The 17,283-nt window shown below is 38.2% G+C and overlaps 1 protein-coding gene across 1 annotated transcript; it reads left to right on the plus strand.

The window, feature by feature from the left end:
* The first annotated feature begins 1,355 nt into the window (after positions 1 to 1,355).
* On the plus strand, positions 1,356 to 16,389 carry gosr2 (golgi SNAP receptor complex member 2). Its single transcript, XM_057860841.1, has 6 exons — positions 1,356 to 1,552; positions 1,676 to 1,740; positions 6,967 to 7,075; positions 7,149 to 7,281; positions 10,696 to 10,836; positions 15,727 to 16,389. Exons 1-6 carry the CDS (start codon positions 1,524 to 1,526, stop codon positions 15,886 to 15,888), a joined length of 639 nt encoding a protein of 212 aa, XP_057716824.1. The 5' UTR covers positions 1,356 to 1,523; the 3' UTR covers positions 15,889 to 16,389.
* The last annotated feature ends 894 nt before the right edge of the window (positions 16,390 to 17,283 follow it).

Consider the following 17,283-nt stretch of genomic DNA (forward strand, 5'->3'; position numbering starts at 1 on the left):
CCGAGTAAACACTGTTGCTATGGAACTTATAGAAACGACTCTAGACATTACGACATATGAAGGACGTTTTCTTCATATGTTTCCCGAAACCAAAAAAAAAGAGGAAAAAATGTGAACAACGGATCAACTTTGCGGATGTCCAAAAGACCAGTTTAACGCCAGCAAGGTGAAGCCATTCACCTTCATATGCAGTAAGCATCCTACAGACGACAAAGCGGTAAGCCATTCTGATATTTTTACTTATTCTTTAGCGTGGCATTTTGCTGTGCTGCTTCTGTCTGACAATGAATGACCTGAAAAAAATTAAAATGGTATCTGACTGCCACTTTTGTTACCTTTTCTGTTGTAAAAAAAAAAACAGCTTTAGAAAGGGGGAAGTGTAAATAAATTATAGAATTAAGATTTGTTAATGGAAATATTAAACGTGTTTGTTGGCTGTCACTGAGAAGCATTTGCGATCGCTACACAAAAAATTACCCCCCAAAAACCGTCAGAGACGTAAGACAACCAGAGGATATAATATATAACAAAGACAGGGCATATGGTGATAAAGGATAGATTGTTGAAACAGGAGAATGTCATTGACAGTGGCGTAAGGCAATGCACACAAAAAAAAGGTGCCGATAAATAAGTTACCTCTGAATCAAGTTGACTCTTTTTCTCGTCTTTTTCAGCTCTCACCACTCAAGCCATCTCTTTAACTGAACATTCGCATGTTCTTCCACATCTTTACCAGTGAATTTGACATCATTTTCGGACAGAATTGGTAGGTTTAGCTCAGTAAGCATATTTTTCGTACACTTTTTCTATGCATTTACTATTAAGGACAAACGGGAGGTTGACCCGCCTAGCAACAATTACTAACATCATGAATATTAATGAGCAAAAGTGACGTGTTGATGGCGGGATGCCATTAGGTTCATATTTAAGAGTAATGTGGCCCTGACCCCTGTTTAAGAATCTCTTTGGTCTTATTAATGTCCCGTCCCCAGCAAAAAGATATGCCCTTGATCCAAACCATTTGAACTGGGAGGATTGGTAGACAATGTGCATGACAACTTCTGTTTGGCGATTTTTTAGTGAGCGGGATGAAGGCAGTTTATTGACGGATTTGTTTTTAAAAATATATATCATTTTGAAGTCACTTGCTGTAGTATTTCATAGTAGCACTTTACAACTTGCAAGTATGACTGATAAAATAACTCAACCTACCACGTCGTCTTCTTATTTTGCTTTGGACAATGAGATAAAAACAAAAACAAAAGCAATTTACAAGCTGAAAACCTCGCTTTGACCATGGACAGTGACCCTTCCAATATGGCGGCCAATGTGCACGTGACGTGTTTTAAATTTCCGCTTTCCCAACTTCCGTACACAAACGTTGATGACGTGTGCTTTCCTCCACCGTCTGCTACTTAAAAGGCTAGCTAACTTTGCGCCCCGTAGGTGCCCGCCGAGGGGCAATAACCCCTAAAATATATCCACGAAATATTAGCGAGTAGTTCAGCGAGAACGTGTCGAAGATGGAGACGCTTTACCACCAGACAAATAAGTAAGTAACGCGGAAATACCCTTCTATTTAGCTAAATAGCTAGCCACCGTGTATGAAAGCTATAGAAGTTCATTCAAAAAAATATTTATACGTGTATGTTGCTTGAATATCACCTTTTCTTAGGCAAATCCAGGAGGTGCAGTCGCTTATGGGCAACCTGGAGAGAACGGATCGCCAGTCAGTTCATTGTGAGTAATAAGGAGAGGCATGAAAATGTCACACAATTTAGTTTTTCCATCTAGTATTGTCACGATATATCCTCCACGAGCGATACTCCAAAAGATATCATTTTAAATACTACATAATAGTGCTGCAACGATTAAACGATTAACTCGAGTAAACAATTAGAAAAAAAGATTCAAATTAAATTTTGCTGCTTCAAGTATTCGTTTAATTAAAGTGGCATACAACGGTTTATTTTCAAAGTGTTTGCATAAGTTTTATTGACTTGGGTGGATACACTGTCCTCTGGTCTTCCTCATTTCACAAAGGTGAATCCATCTGCTCCCTGTTAAGACCAACATGAGCTAAGTTTTTGTTTGAGCTAATGTTGTTTTGTTTTAAATGCATTCGTAATTTAGTTTATAGTAGTGCTGCGACGATTAATCGATTAACTCGAGTATTCGATCAAAAAAACAAGATTCGAATTAAATTTTGCTGCTTCGAGTATTCGTTTAATTATTGTGGCGTTGTCATGGTTTATTTTGAAAGTGTTTGCAATCAGTTTTATTGGTTTGAGTGGATACACTGCCCTCTAGTCTGCCTCATTTCACATGGGTAAATCCAGCTGCTCCATGTTAAGACCAACATAAGCTAAGTTTTTGTTTGCGCTAATGTTTTTTTTAATGCATTCGTGATTTAGTTTATGGGTATATTTAGCCATTTTTTGTGGGAATAGGAGTTTGAACCATTTGTCAAGAGCATTGTTAAAAAAAAAAGTTAACATTTTATAGCATTTAAGCTAGCAGACGTTTGCTATGTAAGTTAGCCAATTGTTCTTTTGTTGTACATAGATCCTCATTTATTATTTTTTTGGTACTGTTTGAAGCTGAGCTCAGGTATTTTAATTTTTAATGTTCCTTAACCGATTACTCGATTATTCGAACTAACAAGTTCACTGATTAATCGACTACTAAAATATTCGATAGCTGCAGCCCTACTACATAAATTAAAATGTTATTTTTTAGTAGCGAAGAACATGCAAAAATATCCTCCAATACTTTCAAGATTAGTGCAAATTCAAATTTCTCCCATCAACCTATTTTTGATGACTAATGGTACTGCAAAAACAAATAGATAAATCAATTAAAGAAATGTCACCAAATAGAACAATATTTAGGGATAATACTGTGCAACTCTCAGATGTGAGCTGGAAAACAACGCAACAGTTCCCATGGGCGGATCTATCAAGGTGATGTCGGGGGGCAACTGCCACCCAAAAAAGACAGGCTTGCCACCCAAGTCATTTACCAGTCATTTACCAGTGTGAGAAACCAATATCCGACTGCAGTGAATGCAGCACAGGTTGACATCAGATGAACTTCAGCCTACGATGTCCAAGAGCAGTGTGCTGTGCCATAGTGTCTGGTGTGCATGGAAAATCATCCACTTTCACCTGATTGATGTAAAATAGTTTTTTGCAAATTAATCTGCAAATGTGCCATTGCTGAGCGTCTGTGCTGCCCAATGGTCCATAATCATACAATGCTCTTTCACATAAGTAGGTGTCAATAGGTACTTAATTATTTTAGTGACGCATAAAAAGGGGCTAGCGACTAGCCAGCGAAACTTTGACAGCGATGGGAAAAGTTTTTAAAGAGCAACACTGATAGAAAGACATGTAATTCTTAAAAGATAAATGTTAGTATGAGTTATAATAATTTGATATTAAAACCCCTCTTAATGTTTTCGTTTTAATAAAATTTGTAAAATTAATTTAACTAGTAGGTCGCCATTGTTGTTGGCGAGGCAATGCACTCTGGGCGAGGACGTCACTAGACGGGCCGCCTCCCAGGCTAACTACCACAGTGTCACTCTTTACCTACATAAACATGTCATTGGTTCTGCCCTTCAAATTTGAACCTGAGCGGAAAAGTGATGAGCAGGACATAACTGTCGATATTTCATAAAACAAGCTGCAAAGCAATTAAATGAAGGTCTCCAGCGGGATTTGAATCCATGTTTCCTGTGCGACAGACGAGCACGTAGACCTCAGGACTACATGAGGATAGAGTCATGATTTTCCTTATAAAGCAATCGCAACCCACAAGAGTTGTTTCTCTCTGTGCGGTAAAACCTGAAAGGGAAACGCAACTGAAAAGAAAGCGCGGCTGGTTTGACCACGGAATTAAAAAATGTGAATAATTTCTGACAGCATCCAGACAACAATAACATGGGGATTGCCTTAATGGTTTTGTTGAACACGAAAAAAAAAAAAGAACACACAATCCCGAAAAGGGAGACACAAAGAGGGTCCGTGACAGTAGGTTGCGACCAATTTACAGAAAAACGAGGGAAAACCGCAGTGAGAGGCAGATAAAAAAAAAAAAAACAAGGCAATGATGCAACTAGCAACATTGCAACAAAGGGATATACAAACTGTCAAATGGCAGCAAGTCAAGATCTTGGCAAGCCGCCTAAAATCGGTTTAAAGACACTGCTGATGAGCTGGAATTCGATGCAGGTACGACGTTAGGAACTCATCCCACAGTTCTGTAACAAAACAATCTGACCATCAGCAGAATGTGACAAAATCATGCCAGTCGTCAAACTAGCTTCGCTTGCTAGCTAGCACAGCTATTCTCCCTGTCAAGCCCAACCGCGTCATCACCCCCAGCGTGCATTGCGCGTGTAAAACATGGCGCCCTCCATCGGTCAAAATATGTAGTAAATATTATAGATTTTAAATCAATGGCAATAATATACGTGTTTCTAAAAACATATTTTGGTAAAAGAACAATTGTGGCTAATTAGAGCCTACAAGTCTCTAAGTCCGAGGTTCCCTTTAAAAAGAAAAGATGCTGACTACGGCCCTTGATTCGAATCGTCGTAGAATACCATATTGTTGTCCAAAGAATCAATAATGCATTGTACCATCATGAATATTTGCTACCCATCTAAAACTTCCTGCCCCCCTCTCACCATCCCAAAAATATTTTTCTAGATCTGCCCCTTAAAGTTCCTTTTTTATCTGTGCGAAAACTTCATGGCAAACTAAGAATGGGTGAGCATCGATACTTTTGCTATCAAATATCATATTCGGATCCAACATTCATTCATTCATTCATTTTCCATATCAGTATTAATACTTTTGACAAGGCTACTTTCATCACAACACTAATAATGACGCAAAGCCTTTGAAGGTTTTATAATGACAATATCAGTAACTGATGAGTAAGCGGCGACAACAACAAAGTGTGTTTGTAAATGTGTATTCCTTCCTGTACCCCATCTAAAAGTTAATTAACGTCCATTTTTGTATGCACTTCTTGTTATGGCTGCCTGTGCTTGATTGTTTTGTATGCTTGGTGATCAGTTTAGAACAGGAAGCCGCTGAAGTGAGTGGGTGGGATCTTTCAAAGAGAATGCTGGGAACTTTGCAATACCTCCCTACCAAAAATAGTAACATGAAGCAGCATTGGGTATAGGGCGGCAGCTATCAATTATTTTAGTAGTCGATTAATCTCTCAACTAGTTCGAATAATAGAGTAATCCGATTAGGAAACCTAAATAAGTTGCAGAATAAATTTTAGGAGATTTAAAACAAAGGCATGCTAAGATTGCACTCTCAAAAGAGCATTAAATGTGAATAAAATGTTTCTTCAAACTATGCCGAATTGCTCTTTCATTTAAAAATAAATTAAAATACCTGTGCTTAGCCTTAAACAAAATTTTAAAAATTAATAAATGAAGATCTAAGTACAATAAAAGTACAATTGGCTAACTTGCACAGCAAAAGTCCACTAGCTTAAATGCTATAAAATGCTAACATTTTTTACAATGCCTTAACAAATCGTTCACATATTGCCACAAAAAACCAATACATACTTGGAAAATAAATCACGAATGCATTCAAAAAACAGATTTGCTCAAACAAAAACTTACTTTATGTTGGTCTTAAAAGAGAGCAGCTGGATTCAGCCATGTTAAATGAGTTGTAATATTTAGTGTTGCCTCTAGAGGACAGTGTATCCACCCAAATCACTAAAACTAAATGCAAACACTTTCAAAACCATTACAACAGCACTCAGATTAAACAAATACCGAATTGGCCCAAATATAAGACGGCCCTGATTATAAGACGGCCCCCTCTTTTTCAAGACTGAAGTTTGAAAAAAAGAGTTTTTGAACACCAAATTAATTTTTATGCAGAAAATAATTCGAGTACATCCGAAACAAATGATTATAACAATATATTTGAGAGAAAAAGCATGTTATTTTGCCTCATTCAAATCTTCATAGCTGAACATTTAAATAAGTAAACTAAAGTGCAATCACATTCGTAAATGAATGGCTTCTGGGTTTTGAAATGTAAATAAAGCAATCTATTGTGATAAAACAACAAAATTGCAACAACTGCATTAACCATCAAAGTGAATCTGAATAAGGAAAAACATTGCAATAAAATAATGCAAACTGGTTAAACTTGAGAGTAGCTGAGATCTGTCATGACAGAACATCGCTTCAATGATATCTGGCGCCATCTAGCATCGTGAATGGGTATAATGTCTAGGCCGCGAATATAAGAGGACCCCCACTTTTTCAGTCTTATTTCAATGCAAAAAAACACCGTCTTATATCCGGGCCAATTCGGTACTTAGAAAATAAATTACGAATCCATTCAAAAAATTGATTAGCGCCAACAAAAACTTACTTTATGTTGGTCTTAACAGAGAGCAGCTGGATTCAGCCATGTTAAATGAGTTATGTCATATTCAGTGTTGCCTCTAGAGGACAGTGTATCCACCCAAATCACGAAAACGAAATGCAAACACTTTCCAAACCATTACAACAGCACTCAAAGAAATACTCGAAGCAGCAAAATTTGATTCAAAGCTTTTTTCTCATCGAATTACTTGAGGTAATCGATAAATCGTTGCAGCACTAATTGGAAATATCCGGAAAAACAATTATTTTTATTTGACTTAGGGAAGAATTGGAAAATATTTTCTCATATATTTGAAGTAGATTAAATTACATTCTTATACTTGTCCAGAGGAAGAACTAATTTTGTTTCTAACTCATTGGCTGCCATTGACGGCACTAGATGTCCAATCTAGTTGAAGTAGGACAGAAATTGTGACAAAAGTATAACAATTTGAGTGTGCTTGTTGTCCATTGATAAGGAAAATCAGCAAAACATCTCAGCAATTTTCTCACCGCCGAATATAATGCTCGTCGTCTGTTCATCCTAGTATTAGAGAATGAACTCCAGGCTCGAATCGAGCAGATCTTCAACCAATTGGAGCGACTGGAGATCCTGGCCAGCAAGGAGCCGCCCAACCGCCGCCAGAATGCCAAACTGTAAGTCATAAGAGTCGCTCTTCAGAGCTGAAATTGAAAAGAGCCAAGTAAAAACTTCCCTCCCCCCCAAAAGGCGTGTGGACCAGCTCAAGTACGACGTCCAACACCTGCGCACCGCCCTGCAGAACTTCCAGCACAGACGCTACAACCAAGAGGCCCAGGAACGAGAGCGTGAGGAGCTCATGAGCCGGACCTTCACCACCAACGTCAGTTCTGTTCTGTCCGTTTCAGTTCGTCTTTCAATGTGATTGACAGTAATAGACACCCAATTATGATTTCGCTCTCAATTGAAATTAGTTTCTCTGTTAGACGTCCAATCCATTTGAAGTGGGAATGAAAATTCATTCGCTGCCAACCATCACACTTCAAATTAATCGGACGTTTGACGCAATCAACAGCAGCTAATGAGTTCAAGAACAAAAAAAACACACAAAAATGAGGAAATATGCAATCAGGCAGATATTTTTTTGTATTGTTCCACCCCTCCTAAATGCATGAAACACATTTTTACTGCTAAATCGCCACTCAACTTCGCTCCTGGCCGTTTTACTGGATTTTGACTGATTTTGCAAGGCTCACAGAAAATTTTGTTCTATAGCTATATTAACATGGAACCCACCAAAAGAAAGATTACTCTCTTCTTTCAGCAGAAAAAAAGTTAGTTCATATCTTTTTCCATTCTTTAGAAATCAGCGTTAGAAAATAGCTTAGTTTGAGCTATTTTCCAATTTCTGATGAAAAAACAGAGAAATTGAGCTTTTTGTGAAAGCATAAATTTCAAACATAACTTTGACTTTAACATAGCTATTTTTTGCTTTCGTTACATCCCAAACATCTGAATGTTTTCCTTTTACAAAATAAGATAAACAACAAGACAAATACAGCTTTTGATGGCAAAGTAACAATTTATTTACACATAACTTACTATGAAGATGACGCTGTTCCGGCCACGACAGCCGGTTAAACTTTTCCCTCATCGCAGCCTGTCTCATAAATATGAATTTTTTTGAGTCTCTGCGGGCTCTGCTCGTGAGTAACACAGACTCAAAGGCATCGTCCACAGCACTAGTGGTCCCGGTCGTTCTGCTCGGTCATCAAGCGCCTGGCATCCCGTGTGTCCTACAGGTTGTTATGCTTGGTCGTCCGCTGCCTGGCATCCATTCGGTCGTCTTCCGCCGGCACCCCAGCCGTGCGGCTTGGCCATTCGTTGCCGTTGAATCGGGTTGCGGGTCTTACCAAATGCGCTACTGCCCTCCAGTGGCCAGTTTTATTGCTTTAAAATGGATTTTCAGCTTTGTGCTTTGGAGCTAAATTGAATCAGAACACAGAGAAGTCTCTTATGAAAAAAAAAAACGTAAAAGATGTATAAATACGTATTTGGGACACTGAAACAATTAAAAATAGAACGTATTTATACGTTTTTGGAAGCAAATGAGTTAAAGGGAACCTTGCACTTAAAGACTTGTAGTCTCTGATGAGCCACAATTGTTCTCTTTTACTAAAATTTGGTATTAGAAACACATACAATATTGCCATCGATTTAAAAATCTATAATATTTAGACCTACAGAGGGCGCTATGTTTTATGAACGCTCAGGGTGATGATGTAGATTGTTACTGTCACTTGACGAATACTACCGGGTTACTGCAATTCCTTCGACACGGCAAGACGTCCAACACATGCGCTCATTTGTTAAAAGGGTCGAGTACTCACTATTTGTGTTTTTATTGAGTCTTTTATTACCTTTTCATTGCCTCAAAACACTTTTTGCATGTGTTTCTACTAGGGCTGTCAAAATTATCGCGTTAACGGGCGTTAATTAATTTTTTTAAATTAATCACGTTAAAATATTTGACGTAATTAACGCAGATGTCCCGCTCAGACAGATTTAAATGACAGTACAGTGAAACGCTCTCTTGTTGTTATGGAGTTTTGCCCCCCTCTGCTGGCGCTTGGGTGCGACTGATTTTATAGGCTTCAGCACCCATGAGCATTGTGTAAGTAATTATTGACATCAACAATGGCGGGCTACTAGTTTATTTTTTTGATTGAAAATTTTACAAATTTTATAAAAACGAAAACATTAAGAGGGGTTTTAATATAAAATTTCTATAACTTGTACTAACATTTTTCTTTTAAGAACTACAAGTCTTTCTATCCATGGATAGCTTTAACAGAATGTTAATAATGTTAATTGTTGATTTATTGTTATAATAAACAAATACAGTCCTTATGTACTGTATGTTGAATGTTCCAACAATAATTTACAGAAAAATATGGCATATTTTATAGATGGTTTGAATTGCGATTAATTGCGATTAATTACGATTAATTAATTTTTAAGCTGTAATTAACTCGATTAAAAATTTTAATCGTTTGACAGCCCTAGTTTCTACTCATACTTTTAAGCATTGTTTTCTTGTGGTAGCTTTAAAGCAGATTGTGGGTCTGTTGATCACATTAGTCATGTAGCGTATTTAAACCACCTTTATTTGATATTATTGCAGCGTTGTCCAAACTATTCCACATAAGGCCGCAGTGGGTGCGGGTTTTTGTTCAAACCCATCATGAGAACAACCTTTCACCAATCTGGTGTCTCACAAGTGTAATCAGTTGATTGCAGTCAGGTGCTGCTTGTTTTAGCACAAACTTCATTGGTTAAACTGTCTGTGCTCGATTGGTAGGGACAAAAACCAGGACCCACAGCGGCCCTTGAGGACAGGTTTGGACACCCATGTATTACTGTGTTTAAGTATGTTCTTAAGGCAGGGGTGCCCAAGTCCGGTCCTCGAGAGCCCCTATCCAGCTTGTTTTCCATGTCTCCCTCCTCCAACACAGCTGAATCAAGTAATCAGGATTGTTATCGGGCTCCTGCAGCGCTTGCTGATGAGCTGATCATTTAATTCAGGTGTGCTAAAGGAGGGAGACATGGGAAACAAGCTGGATAAGGGCTCTCGAGGACCGGACTTGGGCACCCCTGTCTTAAGGCATCGTTAGTATGTTCTGTTTATATGCATCCATACAAAAGAAGCTAAAGTTTGGGTGTCAAATTCGGCTCTTGTAGACGTTTCGCCGGTGTAGCACATTTTGGCAGAACAGTTTTTTTTCCCTCTACTCTCGTCTCATCCAGTCTTTCCTGTTCATTTTGCTGCTCATTTAGTGAAAAATCGACAGTGCTGTCATACCCATTAATGTTCCTCTCAGGTTCAAATTGAAAGGGTTGAACAGATGACATATTTATGTCACTAGATTCATACTCTGGAAGCCCGGTAGCATAACCATGTGAAGTCACCCCCCAGCAACGTCAACAACAATGGCAAACTACTTGTAAAATTAATTTGCCAAGTTGTATAAAAACGCAAACATCAAATATAAAATTATTTTAACTTACGATAACGTTTAAGAACTACAAGTCTTTCTATAATCCGCGGATCCCATTAAGTTAGACAGTATAGGATCGCGTTCAACCTGTATTAGCACATAAGTGCTTCTTAAAAAAAAAAAAAAGGGAAAAATCTTTAAACTGTTGTCAAAGTCCATTTGAAAATCAATAAATGAAACACGAAATTGCACAGGCTGCTTAAGGGTTAACATCATAACAATTGTGGTAATTTCCACAGGATGCAGACACGTCCATCCCCATTGACGAGACGCTGCAGCTCAATTCTAACCTGCACAATGCACACCGAGGCATGGACGACCTGCTGGGCAGCGGTAGCAGCATCCTCAATGGGCTCAGAGATCAAAGATCCTCTCTCAAGGTAAGGCTAAATCCTAATTTAGATTTTGCTGGCAAGCTGGAAATAAGCATTTTCACTACGGATAAGTCGCACTGGACTGTAAGTCACATTTTTGGAGGAAAATTTACCATATGTTGTCCGTCATTTGTCGCCAAATACCGTCACTAGTATTAAAAAAGTCAGGACGACAACCACTCCAGCCTGCTTATATTTCCATTCAAAGTACCGTAATTTTTGGACTATAAGGCGCACCTGATTTAAAGCTACCACCCACCAAATTTGACACAAAAACGGCATTTGTCTATAGATAAGCCGCAGCTGTCCTCACTGTATTATGGGATATTTACACCAAAAGATATTAGCCAGTAACACTTTATTTGACAGCGGCATCATAAGACTGTCATAAGACCAAATGAACCACCATGAAGCCAATTGGTTCAAAGCTTCATTTGACCATCACTGCTCCCTTGAGGGAGACAGTCAACCTCTGCTGTGAACACTGTTATCGCCCAACATGCCTCCTAGCATGCATTGCAGTGCTACAGATGTAAATAATCAAAATTCATGTTATGTGCTAATTATTTCTTCAGTTACTGTTCCAGTTGTTTCATTAATAGCTAGTTGTGGTATTTGGTAACACTTTTTTTGACAGTGGCACCATAAGACTGTCATAAGATCATCAAAAATATGACATGACACTTCCATGGGCATTAATAAAAGTTTATGACATATCATTTTGTGTCATACGGCAAATTAGCTGGACATAAATGGAGTTAGTGACATGATTTGCTGGATGACACTTAATGACATCAGTCATATACAATCATTAATGCCCACGATAGTGTCATGTCACAATTATGACAGTCTAATGGCAGTCATATGAAGCCTCTATCAAATAACATGTTACCTATTAACTAAAGATGTCCCGATCAATCGGGTCCGATCACGTCATTTTCAAAGTATCGGAATCGGCAAAAAAATATCGGACATGCCTTTTTTTAAATATATATATATATATATATATATATATATATATATATTTTTTTTTTTTTTTTTAATTAAATCGTTTTCTCATTTATTTATTCATATTATGTATTTAACGTTACAGACAAAATGTCTTACACTCATCCAGAGTCTTTAGTTTTGGCTTAAAGTAGGGCTATCAAATTTATCCCGTTAACGGTGGTAATTGATTTTTTTTTTTAATTAATCACGTTAAAATATTTAACGCATGCGCTGCACGACCCACTCACGCATTGTCGCGATCAATCTTTAATGCGCCATTTTACCTATATATAGAGCTAAAAGGCAGCGTAAAATGAGTAGAGTGAATTTTAGCTCTTTGGAACCTTTTTTTAATTGGCTAAAGCCTTACAATCCCTCTCTCAACAATTAGAAATATCGTGGGAAGCAATGTGGGGAAGAAAGGTAGTAGTTGATCTTTTTCTTAACACCCTATGTTATTTCCCAACGCAGAGAAGATATACCAGTTGGTGCCACTACGCACAGTCATGGTTGCACTTCCCATCATGCTTTTGGGCAGAACAGTTAAATGGCTACAGTATCATTTACTGAAAGCTCAACAAATACACAGCAATATTTAGTCACAATATACAAAGTCACATTTATCCTTTAAGAATTACAAGTCTATCTGTGGATCCCTCTCACAGAAAGAATGTTAAAGGGTATGTAGTGGCAAAGGGGGTGTGAGACATCAATAGAACCGTTATGTGCCAAGATAACAAATATTGATAAAGTTAACAAAAAAATCAATCACATTAATGAGCAATTATCGAAAATAGATTGAAAATGACGAACATTTCCGAAAGTGTTCCGGAAACAGCCGAATGGGGCGGACACGTCACGACAAGTGGTTGACAGTCGAGGCGGAGCCAGGTGCCATTGTTTTTTAACGACGAAAGAGTAGCGTTGGGGTTTGTTTGACCAAAACATCACAAAAATGGTTCAAAACTGCTGTGCTATGTGGTGTACAAATAGTTATTTATCGGAATATAGTATCCATGAGTTCCTGAACGCGAAAAAAAAAGCTGGACTACACAGACAATGGGTAAAGTTCGTCCGTGCAAAGAGGGCTAATTTTCTAGACACAGCCTCCGGCACGCTTTTCTGTGGTGCGCATTTTCCACCTGAAAGCTTCTCGAACTATGGACTAAGAGAAATCGGGTTTTGCTAAAAGATTGCTGCTCAAAGGAGATGCGGTGCCGACCATACAGGCGCAGCCACCTAAATGTCCCGAGATATCAAGAAAGAGGACGATGACTGGTAAAGGAAGCTAAAGCTAAGCAAAGGAGGGGAGCAGCCAAGCTCAAAATGGCCAGAGTGAGTACTCTTTTATAATAAAAAAATGTCACGCATTGGATACAGGACTGGACACTAGAGCTGTCCCGACTAGTCGACATAGTCGACGTCATCGATGACGTAAAACCGTCGACGAGCACAACATCCCGTCGACGGTTAATGAAGGGTTAAAAAAATATATGCGTGGAAAGTTAGAATGTCGGATGCTCTGTTTGCAAGCGGGGAAAGCGGCACAAAGCCAAAAAAAAGGCGCACCAGAGTGTCCAAAACATTGACTTATTTCAAAGAAACAAAGGAGAGTACACTCTTCTGTCCTGTCTCTTCAATGCCAAGCTTGGCTGCACGTCGGCCGTGAATAAACAACTCAAGCGCCTTCACCCAGTTTGTAATTTTGTTTTTTCATTTTTTGTACACCAGAGGGTGCTGTCGCCTTACTAAATAATAATGTTTCATTGACAATGGGCCTATAAGTGCTATTAGTATTGTTCTTAATGCTAATTGAAAGGTTTATTTCATGTTATGGTTTGTTTTATGGTATAGAAAATTATATAAGGTTAAAAGGTCATAAATTGTTACAGTATATACAGTGATTGCACTCAAGGGAGAGATTGTCAATGATAAGGTAATAAATTAAGGTAAAGGCAATCCATATAGGCAATTCATTGATATATAAATAAGGTTTAAAAGGAAAAAGGTGAAAAGTTTTTATTAATTTCTAATTGTGTTCTCTTACGGTGTGTTTACATCAAGGATGGAATAAAAGTTGTAAACCATCAGTTTAAGAGACCATCTTTTCAATCGGGATGCTACACTAGTTAATTCTATCAGCATTTGAACTCATTGTTTATTTGTGATTTATTATTGTTATTTACGTGTTCCAATATGTTTTTTGTGAATTGATAAGCGTCAACAAAAATTTCATTGCTAAATTAGTTTAAAAAAAAAAAATTTTTTTTTTTAAAATTATTAGATTAGTCGACTAATCGTAAAAATAGTCGGCTGACTAATCGGAAGAAAATTAGTCGTTTGGGACAGCCCTACTGGACACATGTATAAATTATCGTTCGTAAAATATATAGAACAAATCCTCTGATCCCATTCATATTTGTGTCTGTTGGCAGAGCGAAAAGCTATGATAGCGCAATAAATGATCATTATTCTATGCATTCCTTTATTTTGCAGTCACGGTGTATCAGCTTCACAAAAAGAAATGCAAAACAAATCATTGGGGTTTCCCACACGATCTGCTGCCGATGTTTCATCAGTGTCATTGCTCCCCTCAATGACCGTTTCATTACGCTGCATTGGCGTTCGTTTGGGCTCAAATTGGTAACCTAAAACACAGATTAAAGCTTCGTAACTCTCCTCGTCACCATTAGATGAACATTCGTTACGTCCTTCTACGTCGGATTCGTCGCTGGTACTAGAAACGAAATTGTCTGCCATCATCGCCGCCATTCAGTATTAAAGCACTGAGCCTTTTTCTTGTTGAAGAAACACCCCTCACTGTCAATTCTGAATTCTTTTTATTGACAACGAGGGGTGTTTCTTCATGAGGGAACCTGGAATATGTGCAGGAACAGCTCAAAACACCCCTAATTCTCCCCTCACTAGAAGGAATTATATTGATGCAGATAGGCGCTGCCCCCCTAGTGGCCAGTGGGACTCTCTTCACTTGTCGTGACGTCACGCACACAATCAGCCAGATCTCGGGCGCCGGTCGTTTTAGCTTGACAATCGAGCCAAATTTCTCTCATTTTACATGAAGTGGCATGATATGAATACAAAAGGCATGCGTTTATGGATAAATGATGGAATATTAAAATTTGCCCAGGGCACTACATACCCTTTAATAATGTAAATGCCATCTTGAGGATTTATTGTCATAATAAACAAATACAGTACTTATGTACTGTATGTTGAATGTATATATTCGCCAGAGTTTTATTCATTTTTTTCTTAATGCATTGCCAAAATGTATATGATCGGGAAAAATTATCGGGAATGATTGGAATTGAATCGAGAGCAAAAAAAAAAAGCAATCGGATCGGGAAATATCGGGATCGGCAGATACTCAAACTAAAACGATCGGGATCGGATCGGGAGCAAAAACATGATTGGAACAACCCTACTATTAACCCAATAAATCAACAAATGGTCCGCACTGGACTCAAAATGAAGGGAAAAAGTTGCGGCTTATAGTCCGAAAATAACGGTAAGCAAAATCGCAGACTTGTTTGTAGCAGCTACTGTTAGCAAAACGTAATAATGCACAAATAAAACATTGAAGAACATTGAAGCATGCAAAATGAAAACGTACATAAACTTCATTAATTACATCAAACTGCACCAAATTGTTAATCCTTTGTAATAATTATTTTACTGGTTTGATAGCTATAAATATTAAAAATTGCAAGAGCAACATTTCTTGGCTGCTTACTCACAAGCCAAGAACGCCCTCTGGTGGCTGGTCGTGGGTAATGTTCAGTGAGATTTATATTTTTACATCATGGAAGTCACCCATGATTAGTATGAAATAATGAAAAAAAAGTGAGACTTATAGTCCAGAATTTTTTTTTTTTTTTTTGCTAGGGGACCCACAAGAAGATGCTGGATGTGGCCAACATGCTGGGTCTCTCCAACACGGTGATGAGGCTCATCGAGAGGCGTGCCACCCAGGACAAGTTTATCATGATCGGAGGGATGCTCCTCACGTGTGTCTTTATGTTCCTGGTAATACGATACCTGGGCTGAACCCGGACGTACTCATGGGTGCTTTGAGGAACTGGAAATATTTTCTTTTTTACTCGACATAAGTATTTTATTACTTGTGCCGTCGCGGTTGCTAGCTGTCCTACTAAACAGTATTCTTCCCATATCATGATGGACCTACTACTTTGAAATACAAGCTTATACGAAATATTTTTTTTAAAAGTTTTTGGAGAAAAATATCAGTGCACAATGGGGTAGGCAAGTAACTCATTGGCTGCCATAGGCAGCGATGGACGTCTGACCCACTTCAAATGGATGTGACGTCCACTCATACTTCCGCTGTGAATTAATGTATGCGAATGTTCGTTCATTTTCTGCTAGCCCTCCCACTTCAAATGGATCGGACCACAATCGCCATCAACGAGTCAAGAGGTAGACGATAAAACAATTGTAATTGTACAACGCATTGTCATGATTTACAGTTGACCCTAGTCTCACTATGTGAGTGATTTAACGCTGTTGAATTAAACGTGTATTTCCATGCTTGTCTTGTCGTTAAATACTTTGGTTGCCTGCTTATTTATAAGGGTGCAATTTGGAATTAAAGGAACAATAACTTCTGCAGGTCATTAATAAGCATAAAAAGTCCGAGTTCTTCGATATTATTGGGTAGCAGAATATCAGCTGATAAAATTATAAAATATCAGATATCGGCATCTGTTTTTCATTTTCGGTTTTGGACCAAAATGCATGTTGCTTTCAGAGTAAATGTAGCAGCCTTTGTTCAAGAGCAGGTCACAGCTTAGCACAGCAGTTAAGCTTATTGACTAACAATACGAATTATAAACTCATTTCCTACCTCATTCACTGTACTGAAGCTGGTTGCCTTTGTTATTTTGAGCCAGAAGAAAAGTAAAAGAAATTTACTATCAACATTACTATCGAACAGTAACTCGAGCCAAGTCCATGCTTTTCCAAAACGATGCAAACTGATGCTTAGGACGCTGATCAGCATTATCGCGAACTACCTCCGTGATAAGTAGTAACGTCTCACCAAGAAAGAATACAAACAATCAGCTTCATTTAGTCACTTCTGAAGGATGCCCACTGGATCTAACAACACAAGACAATCGAACGCTCGACATTTTTGTAATATCGATTCAGCAACCCAACCTGAGTGTAACAGTGAACTCTCTCTCTCTTGCTCTAATCACTGACACGTGCGCGCACAGCCTCACATTACACAGAAACAAGGACCCAAACAGGACTGCTCATAGCTGCTGGCAAAAATTGATTATCAAATTCGTTGGTGACTAAGTTATGAATCGATTTTGATCGATTAGTTGTTGCAGCCTCATTAAGAAGCTAGTTTAGATAGTAAGACATCTGAAGATTGGCAAAAATGTGAATTGTTTTCCAAAGTAAAAGCAGAAACAG

Source organism: Corythoichthys intestinalis, chromosome 16 (genome assembly GCF_030265065.1).
Source record: "Corythoichthys intestinalis isolate RoL2023-P3 chromosome 16, ASM3026506v1, whole genome shotgun sequence".
Lineage (NCBI taxonomy): Eukaryota > Metazoa > Chordata > Actinopteri > Syngnathiformes > Syngnathidae > Corythoichthys > Corythoichthys intestinalis.